Source organism: Buceros rhinoceros, unplaced genomic scaffold (genome assembly GCF_000710305.1).
Source record: "Buceros rhinoceros silvestris isolate BGI_N320 unplaced genomic scaffold, ASM71030v1 scaffold27339, whole genome shotgun sequence".
Taxonomy (NCBI): domain Eukaryota; kingdom Metazoa; phylum Chordata; class Aves; order Bucerotiformes; family Bucerotidae; genus Buceros; species Buceros rhinoceros.
In genome coordinates, this window is record NW_010430232.1 from 1,738 (window position 1) to 11,582 (window position 9,845).

The following is a 9,845-nucleotide window of genomic DNA, read 5'->3' on the forward strand; positions in this document are numbered from 1 at the left end:
CTGTGCGTTAAAGCCAGGTCAGGGGTTGGTTTCCAGGGTGTCCCTAACCCCGCTCCCTTCCAGCAGCAGCTTTAGCAACGCTTTGTCCATTCCAAGTCCATCCTGTGCCCACTGCACGTTCCCAGCACAGGGATGGTCTGTGTAGGTATTAAATGTGGATTCGCTAATCATCCCCTTTTCCCCTGGCAGTGAGAAGGACAAGATCACCACGAGGACCCTGAAAGCTCGCATGGACTAGCCCAGCACATCTGCTCACGTGTGTCACACCCTGGTCTGCTTGGAACTTTTTTAAATAAAACTCTCTGTTGTAGTGAACTTCCCTTTTCTTGGGTCTGAACACCAGGACGTAAAGCTGTCGGGAGGCGTGTGGGGTTTACGCAGTAGCAGAGCTTACCTTTCTCTCCAAGCCTCCTACACTAACCCCCCCTTGGGACCCCTGGATGCGGGTGGCCAAGCCTCAGCTGCACCCCGGGAGCCAGCAGCGTCTCCTGCGGACAGCACGGCAGGATTAGCGTTTCCTCTCAAATCGAGTTTGTTCTCCTGTCCAGGATTTGGTGGAATTGATTCTCCCCACTTTGCAGGCCCGTATAAAAAGTCTTCCCCCGTTGTGGTTAACGTAGGACTGAGAAGGAGCACGTACCTCCTGGAGTCGGTGGCTTTAAAGAGGACAGCAGCACGGAACAGATGTACACAAAGTTTTACTTTTATTTTTCTCTGGTTGGAGACTCAGCTGGTAACATGCATGCATTTCAAAACATAACAGTGTCTCAAACTGCTCCTAGCAAACAGACAAGCACAGAGGACTGAAATTTCCTATTTAAAAAACAGCAGTGAAAAAACCTAGAATGCTTTTTTTTTCAGTTTTAGATTAAACTTCATTTATTCACATTTTTTCCGTTGCACTGATTAGCCCTGCCCACCCTTGTGTAACACGCTCGCTTGACACGGCTCCATCCAGCTGCGTTCCGCGAGGCGCAGCTGAACAAAGAGCAGCACAAATTCCGCGAAACCGCTAAGGGCGATGGCTGACCAGCAGCTGGCTCCCCCAGCTCCGCCAGCGCTGGGACACAAGATGCCCCTTCCCAAGAGCGAGGAAATCGGTGGTGGTCAGTAGGGCTACCGGAGAATGGCTCTGCCAAGTAGGGGAAGTCGCCAGGCGAGCCTGAGCCAGGGTGTAGAGCCGTGGACGGGGAGAGGCTGAGCTGGTTTGGGTTTGGAGCTGTTTTAAGGCCGATCTGTCCCGCATCGGTTACGCGCTGTTGCAAAGCAGGTTTTGGACACGCGCACGCTGACTCGTGAAAGGTTTGTACCCCCTCAAGGTTCAACGCTGGGAGGGAGGCAGCGACGAAGACTGCATAGTAGTCACAGCCCCTACCAAACGCGGCCCACAGCTAACACACCACCTCGCCCTGAGCCTCCTGCGCTGAGAGCGAGACCCCGCTGACGCCCCCGCTGAGGGCAGCGTGCTGGAGGGGAAGGCAGGAGCTGCCTCCCAGAACAGGAAAGACTCAAGTGTTTTAGTGCTCTGGCTGCTGCCGACAATCCCGTTCCAAAGCAGGACGCTCAGATGGGGGAGCAGGATTCTCAGGTGGGGGAGTACAGCCTCTTCAATGCAGGAAATCTGCCCTCACCCGCCACCCCAGAAATCCTCCCCGTAATGAGTTTTATTATCATGGCTTTTCTAATTAAACCCAGGTCAATCAGAGGCGTGTACAAGACCGGAGGGAAGGATCCCAGCGCTCCTCGCTGCGAGAAGGGCGCTCCCCAACATCCTCTTCCCTCCGGCGAAGGCCAGGCCTCTCCCTCGCGCTGGCACCACGGGCGGGTGCTGCCCGGTACCTCCAGAACACGCGGTTCCTATCAAAGGAACTCGGTTCCTATCAAAGGGGACCCGACACCTTCTCGAGTGGTTTTTATTGCACTATTGGAGCAGAACAGCACCCAAGCTGTGCCTCCGCACTCCGCCGCCCCACTCCGGCTCCCGCTGTGGGAGCTGTCTCAAGGGGGAAGAGCTAAGTTCTAGCTTCAAAGCAGATTTTAGTGTTTAAATTTGGACAGATCAGGCCCGCGTTCAGAGAGACCCTCGGTACAGGCAGGACCACGGTCCCTGCAGCTCGCTTCCCGCACACGCTCACCCAGCCTCTGGGCGCTGGAGAGAGACGCTGCGCACCACGGCTGGGGTTTTCCTTTGAAAACTCCAGGTCACCAAAGAATTCACTGCGATTTCTCGAAACATCCTGCGCTCTGCCCAGGATCTGAGCCACCTGCCTACCTCCTGCACCGCTTTCAGCCCCGGGTGGGTTTCAGTCAAATGCACTTCAGTGTAAAGTGTTCCGCAGGGTACATGCTACAGACAGAAATATCTACATTCAGCAAACTAGAACTAAATTCACACCAGAAACAGACGACAAACTAGCACAAGCAGTTGTAAAAATAGAATTGAAAGGGCCGGGTTTTCCTTTTAAATACTTGAGTTAAAAAAGTGACCTAAAACAAGATTAAAAACAAAACAAACCAACAAAAACAAAAGAAAAAGTCCCTTTTAAAAACAAATCAAATATTTGCAGCTCCACTTCTTATTCTGGTAATAAAAATACTGTCTAGAAACAAAAAATTAGCATTTTTAACGTAACGCTACCTCTCAAAATGTAAACAATATACAAAACGCTTATGTTAAACAAAGTTACATACCTGGGTAATACCTCATTAAGTGAGAAAATTGCGTTAATTACTTTAATACACGCGGTATGGCAACTTGACAGAAGTGGCAGAGCTGGGGAAGTGCTAAAGTGAATCGAGTTGGTGGGGCTTTTCCTACCACCTGAGCCAGAGACAGCTCCAGCGGAGCTGGAGTGGCGTAAGAAAACCGAGCTGACTGCTGCAGGAACTCACCGCGCTCTGACTCCGTCCCTGGCGGGGAAATCCCACGAATGAGACTGCGGCTCCTACCTACGCAAGCTTCATTCTCCTCCTCTCTTTGGGTGGTTTGCTTTGTAGTGTCTCAGTGCAGGATGTCTGCAGTTCACTAACTTCCTCCTCTCTTCCTCCCTCCTTTTTCTCTTCTTTTTTAAATACACAATTTAAAGAGGAACAGTTTAAGAGGCACAGGCTCGTTTCCCAGAAGGAGAAGGACAAACTTACCAGGCCAAAGCTGCAGGTTCAATGCAGCTTTTTAAAACCGTCGAGAATAAAAAGCGATTGGTATTTAATTTCTAATTGACGGTAAACTTAAGTGCTTATCGTTTAAGAGAAAAGCAACCAATATAATGCCCACAAAACGAAGCTGATGATACCCTCCAAGTCCTCCCTCTTCTGAAGCGTTCTCACAGCTGCGTTTGTTTTGTGGCTTTTCTGGCTACACACCTTAAGACATGAGACCCCTCAGCCTCGCAGACAGCGGTGTGTTAGCCCCCACCTCACACAGAACAGGGACTGGACTGCAGCGGCAGGAGAAATCTGTCCCGTGTCAAAGGGAATGACCCAAGAATGAATAAAAAGATTCATATCCCATTATGACCCTTAATATTCTCGATTTCTTAAAGACTCTATGTACAGTGCACTCTCACAGGCTGAAACCTCAGCCCCCTTTTGTCCCCTTCAAAGTTGAGACCTGTGGGATTCACATCACAAATGTGGGTATGAACATCAAAAACCCCAAGCCCACATTCAGAATCCAGACCAGAGCTAGCGTTAGTCTAGGGAAATTACCAGGACGTGATGAGCACCAGTTATCTCTCAAAAGGACCAAACTCCACACAGCAAACTGTAGCACGCGTTACAGCACAGGACAGACATTCGAAACAGCTTATTCCCGAAACAAAGGCATATGTGAAAACAGTTTCAAGGCAGATAAGCAACATGTTTCAACTGCAAGAGGTTTGTTCAAATCTCTAAATCCTGCTGGAAAAGGAAATTCAAAGAAGAACTGGAAGTTCTGTAACCGTTGTGCAGCAGAGCTAACAAAACCCAAAGCAAGTCTGACAAGCTTGGCTGTGAAAAATCTTACAAGCGTTCTGGAGACAAAACAGGACGTTGTTCAGTCACGCAAATCAGTTCCAATTCCTTAGGGAAGGGGGAAACAATCTGGCGCAAGAGTTCAAACATTGCCACTCCTTGACTGTCGCTCTAGAGAGGGGTATGGAGCAGAGAAGAGTAAAACCAAGCACAGCTCAAGTCCCGCGTCCTCTTGAGCAGTGGAATTTGCTCCACAGTCACAGCTCCCAGCACTCCCCACTGGCAGCGAGTCCAATTCCTTCGTGTGCAAGTCACATTGCCATGGAAAAAAATAAACCGACTAACCAGAGAACCTCTGTCAGGAAACAAATTCAAGTACCTGTTGCAGACTGGGCAGGTAAGGAAGACTGAACGTTAGCTAGATTAACACTGGCAGACCCGCGATGCGAAGCTGTAATCTAAGAGACACGGCAACTCCTGACCGAGCTGTGACAGGGCAGCGCTCCGATGCTCCAACGCTACCCCGTCTCTACAGGTACAAGGTGCCTCTCTGTGTTTTCTCTCTTAGGGGATCTCCGTAGCTGGCCAATTGAAAGCACGACGGCTCCGAGCACGTTGTTATCTGAGGCTGTGCAGTGCCTCGCTACTACTCACACCCGGATTATTTTTTTTTTTTTAGGTTCTAGGAGTTACACCTTTTTAAACGATCATCTTTGGTAGATGTTCATTTCCCTCGTCTTTCTGGTAAATCAAGTGCAGTTACGAAAAATTTTTTTACTTAAATTAACCACAAAATATAAAGCGTCCCAGTCTGAATTTACCTAAAGTTCAGCGTCTCCTCCTTATCAGAGTAATGTTTTCCATCCTCCAGATGGTGAGCTATTTTCCTTCCAATTCCTACCAAGAGGGAAACAAAAGGGTTTGCATGTCTTTCTGGTAAAGACAGTCCAATAAAATAATAACAAAAAAAAAGTAGTATTTGTGGAATCAGGCACTGCTTCATCCCACTGAACACGATCTAGAGCGACCCCTTTTATACAGTGCCACACGTCACACCCCTACGGGATCCTCTCGATCAGAGAGGAGAAAACGTCATTAGAAAGAGCAGTGCTGAAACAATGCACTTTGCTTGTTTTAAAAAGCCCTCAAATCTATGTCTGGGCACTTCTGTAACATAAAAACCCACTTTTCCACCTGGGTCAAGTGGAGTGTTGGAGGGTGCACCTAGAATTAGTTTTCTCTGAAGTCACACGGTGCCACACACTCACTCTTGCACACACACACGCACACACACGCACACCCCACGTGCTGCTACAGTGTCTGTTTGAGTGTCACAGGCTGCGTTCTCTGTTTGGAAGTAGCCCCTCTTCTCTTCGTGCCTCGCTGAAGGCTGACGACGACTATGTCAGGATATTGGAGATAAATTCGTTGAAGCGTTTAGAGTACTGCTCTGGGTTCACGGTGGAGATCTCTGCCCCAGCCTGCAAGGCAGAGAGGAGAGACAAGTCACAGCGCCCTCCTCGAAGGGCAGACCCTGCGAGGGCTGGAGGAGGGAGGACAGCAGGCAGCGATCACGTCAGCACAGCCTGTCTCAGCCAGGAAAGACCCATAACAACTCGCAAGTTCTAGGAAGACACACCCAGAGAGGTCCAGAGAGAACTTTAGCTCCAGCTGGATCTTCTGCAGAGCACTGAGGCAAAGCATTGGAATTGTTCCCTCACGGTTTAGAGGAGATTTGGAAGGAGCATGAAAAATTCCACGTCCTGCTAACCCGGGCTTTTTTCAAGCCCTTTTGGGAAGCTCAGGATTGCTGCCAGGGAACAGGCCTGGCCCCGGGAAGGGGGCAGGGTAGAACGTCTCCCTGCAGCAAGCCTATTCCTGCTCTGAGGCTGTGGGTGGCACACCAGGAAAATTGAGCACCTCACACTGGGATGTAAATGTAAGTCATCTCCACCCAACCACAGAGAAAACCCTTCTGAGACAAGTCTGAGGAGACAGTGAGCGACAGAAGAGCTGTTCTTGGGCACGGGACCACTGCAGAATATCCACACTGGTAGAAATACCAGTATCAGGAGACATCACACAGGCATGCAGGCACAGCTGAAGCCCCAAAGCCCGTTCTCCCTGCGGGTGACAGGCTGCTTACCCCGTGCTTCACTGTTTTGGCAGCATGTGCGGCTTTCTTCTTCGCATCGTATGGCGTAAGAATGTCTATAATGGCCATGAAGTACACTTCCTTCTTGGGGGCACCTAGCAAGGCAAGAGAGTTGCTAGCACACCTGGAGCTGTGAGCAAACCCCAGCTGCATCCCCCTCTCCGAGAAAACACGTGGCAGATCTGTTTTGATGCAACTAGCAGAGAAAGCGAGGCAGCTGGAGGCTGTAGAAGGGCAGAGAATAACTGGAAACAGCACACCAGAGACCCACCACACGTTCCCCGAACACACTGCTCCTCTCCACACATCCCTTCTACCCGTTCCAACTCACACCATCCACAACGACGGGCTGCACAGCAAAGGAAAGACACTTGCCAGGATCCCTCTCTCTGTGTGGCCAGCCCTCCCACTCCATCGAGCCCAGCCAGACCACAGCACACCTCCTCTGCCCTCCAGACCGCCTGCAGGGCAATATTCCACTCACTTTCGTGGCTTTTCATGGCGTAGACGTCGACAGAAGGATCGAACTCCCCGGGCCCGAAGAAGCGAGGGTAGTTGAGGAGGTTGCCAGGGCTGTCGGGGGGTGTGCCGTAGGAGGAAATCGGGTTGCCTCCGAGACCATCGTTCTCACACTCCTCATCCTCTGCCCGATCCTCCACTTCCATCTCTTCTTGCTCTGCTCGATCAACGTCATGGATCCCAACCAGCAAGCTGTAGTCCATAATCTTCAGCTGAGCTAAAAACTGGGAGAAAGGAGCTAAGTGAGAACAGCAGCATCCACATGGGATCAGAAATCCTCAGTCCTACCCTGCAGTATCTCCCCAAACAGAAAGGGCTGTGGTGAGAGCTAAACCTTTATTAGACTCCAGAGAATCTACGCAAGCTCATATGCCCACTGCCATCAGCATAACCCTGACTGAATTAGCATGACTGATCCAGGAATGACTTGTTTCAAGTCATTGCTGCACTCCTCGAGCCAGAGGCCACAGTGAGGATCCAGCTGTGGGAGACAGAGCAAAACAAAATCTGGAGGAAACTCCAGAGGAAACCCAGGAAACTCTCTACCTCCACATCCCGCTTCAGCTTTTCAAGGAAGTTCTTTTTACTCTCTTCTCCAACGTGCAGCTTCTGACCCTCATTCAAGAAGTCGTTGTCCTTGAACGTCGGTAGATCCTTGGCCTGCAACAAAACACCTGTGTTAGGCTCCCCAAAGCTCTGCTTCTTGGGGGAGGGCAGGCGCACCCATCCCTCAGCCATGGAAAAAATTAAACCCGCTGCTTCCTGCAGAACCTGCTGGCAGTAGGTCCTGAGGATTGCTCAGGGACATGGAAGAACATACAACCTCTTTGTGCAACTGGGAATTCAGTTATTTTGTTCTCAGAATGACACACGAGCGTGTGGTGGCTTTATATTGATCCACTAGGAACAGTCTGAGACCAGCTGCATAAGCAGAAAAGGCTGGAGAGCAAACAACCAGCCAGGGACACTTGGGCACCACAAAGCTGTGGCTTGACGCCAGAGCATTCGGTGTCAATGGAATTCCTTGGCTCATGCCACAGATCTGATTTTAGGGCAGGCTGGAGTAGATTTACTCTGTGGTCCCAACCTGAAGATCCCACATGTGTAACGTGTGGTACCGTGAGTGACTGCTGTGAGTTCAGCAGCGCTTCTCACCGCAGCATCACAGCCCAAGTTTTGCAGGGGCAGCACTCTTAGTCACAAGGGTTCCCTAACTGGCACCAGCAACCAAACTTCCAGACGTGCTGAGATACGCCAAGACCCTAAGAGAAGCTGCCCTGGTTTATAAAAGCCTCTGTGGCAAAACCTGACTGCTGACCTGACTCGGTTTGGTACTAGGGGAGCTCTGTGAAAAATCCTTCCATAGAGACACCATCGCACTAATGTGGGTTTGGTCCTGGTGGGTTTGTCCCCCAGGAAGTTCCCCCATGCCTGGTAGTGCCAACATAAGGGAGCAGAGCTGGGTACTGCACCATCTCTTCCTGAGCGGTTACTGGGCACAGCCTGGAAGGCGGGACAGAAACAGGTTATCACTCGGAGCCCATTTCACAGCCCCTGCTCAATACCCCTTCGGAAAAGGGAAGTCACGGGGAGCCCAACAGCTTCCAACCAGCAGGAGGAAGGAAAGGCCGGCCAGGGATGGTCCATACCTTCTCTTTATCACTTGCTTCCCTGGAGACTGTTGAGCCCTGATAAAATAAAGGAAAGAACATTGCTGCGCTGCATGTCACATTCCTGAAGAATTCACAGTCCCTGTTTAATTCCTCCACAGAGAAAAAAAATGGAAGTGTTTTTAACATCAGTGCTCAACCCCTCTTCCACGCCCGAGACAGAGGTGCAGACCTCCCTGGTGCAGGGTGGGTGCTGGGATAATGGAACAATTTTTGAGCCTCAGGTGAAGCCCCATCCAGAGCCCCCAAAACCTAATCCCCCAAACAAAAAGCAAAGCCCAGGACCTTGTAGAGTAGGTGTTACACAGACCAACTCCCACCCTCCTGGAACTGGAGTTCTGGGCTCCCTGACTGTCCTCCAAACCCTCACCTTCAGGTCGTACTTCCGGTGCACGGTCAGCCTGTGACTGAAGACGTTTCGGGTGACCACCATGTAGGTTTCCACTCCGTCCACGGTGAGCCGGTACATGCCAAGGAACTGGGGCAGAAGGGTGTTCCCATGACACTCCACTATGAACTGGAAGAGAGGGGGGAAGGGAAGGGCAGAGACAGACAGCACTGTCACACAAAACCCATCTCAGACAGAACACAAGCTCAGCAAGAAGGGGATAGCAAAGCCTCCAGTTGCAGCCATCTGCCAGAGATGTGAAAGGAAAGGAGGCCTCCCAAGGGCTCCTGGGGGCTCCAGAGAAGCAAGTAAAGACATCGTACAATCCCCCCAGCCCTGAGCTGAGACAGAGCATCGTGCTCTGTGTGTGTGTGTGTGTGAAGGAGGCCTCCCAAGGGCTCCTGGGGGCTCCAGAGAAGCAAGTAAAGACATCGTACAATCCCCCCAGCCCTGAGCTGAGACAGAGCATCGTGCTCTGTGTGTGTGTGTGTGTGTGTGTGTGTGTGTGTGTGTGTGTGTGTGTGGGTCTGCACGTCCGGCCTGCTGCGAGAGGCTGGGTGTACCTGTCTATCACCCGGTCTCAGTGGGGCGAGGCTGCTGCTGGCCCTGGCTAACTCCACCTCCTGTGGTTACCTAAGTGGACCTGAAAGCAAGGAGTGGGTGGACTGGAAGATAATGGGGACCAGGGTAGGACATTTCCAGCTGTCCCACTTTGCCTGCCCCCTTCCCTGCTGCAAGTAACCATCTCCTCCCTGGTCTCTGGAAAGTCTGATTAAAAGGATTGCATTAGGAGCATGTTTACAGGTCTCAGGTACCAACAATCCATAATTCATTGAGGCAAGGAACAGGGTGAGCTGAGTACGGGCTCAGTGCTGTGAAGAAGCAGGGAGCTACGCCGTAACTGGCTCTCAACGCTAAGGAACACTGTCGTCTTCTGCAACAGCTATTTGCGAGCTCTGCCAGGTTGCACAGTCTGAATCCAAGCTCCAGTCCCCCAGCAAACGACAAGGTGTTTGCCACCTCCCCCCGCGGGGTTCCAGACTCACCGTACCTGATGGTACTTCTTTAAGATGTTGTGCATCTCTGCTACATCCTCGCTCGACACGGCCTTAATGACAAACCTCCGGTCATAGGTGGTGAGGAACCGGGCCCCGCATCG

General features: G+C 51.2%; 2 protein-coding genes across 2 annotated transcripts in view; one reads left to right on the forward strand and one right to left on the reverse strand.

Moving 5' to 3' along the window:
- The window catches only part of PSMB3 (proteasome (prosome, macropain) subunit, beta type, 3), a 2,045-nt gene extending 1,730 nt beyond the window's left edge, over positions 1–315 (forward strand). The window contains exon 5 of the mRNA XM_010142975.1: positions 190–315. Coding sequence (XP_010141277.1) covers positions 190–238 — 49 coding nt within the window. The 3' untranslated portion in view covers positions 239–315. The remainder of the gene's footprint in view (positions 1–189) is intronic.
- Positions 316–5,354: 5,039 nt separating this feature from the next.
- PIP4K2B (phosphatidylinositol-5-phosphate 4-kinase, type II, beta) overlaps positions 5,355–9,845 on the reverse strand; it is a 9,530-nt gene continuing 5,039 nt past the window's right edge. The window contains exons 4-10 of the mRNA XM_010142976.1: positions 9,738–9,845; positions 8,669–8,815; positions 8,278–8,316; positions 7,175–7,288; positions 6,594–6,852; positions 6,101–6,204; positions 5,355–5,435 (exon numbers count right to left, since the gene is read on the reverse strand). The exon at positions 9,738–9,845 is cut by the window's right edge and continues 22 nt beyond it. Coding sequence (XP_010141278.1) covers positions 5,355–5,435; positions 6,101–6,204; positions 6,594–6,852; positions 7,175–7,288; positions 8,278–8,316; positions 8,669–8,815; positions 9,738–9,845 — 852 coding nt within the window. The remainder of the gene's footprint in view (positions 5,436–6,100; positions 6,205–6,593; positions 6,853–7,174; positions 7,289–8,277; positions 8,317–8,668; positions 8,816–9,737) is intronic.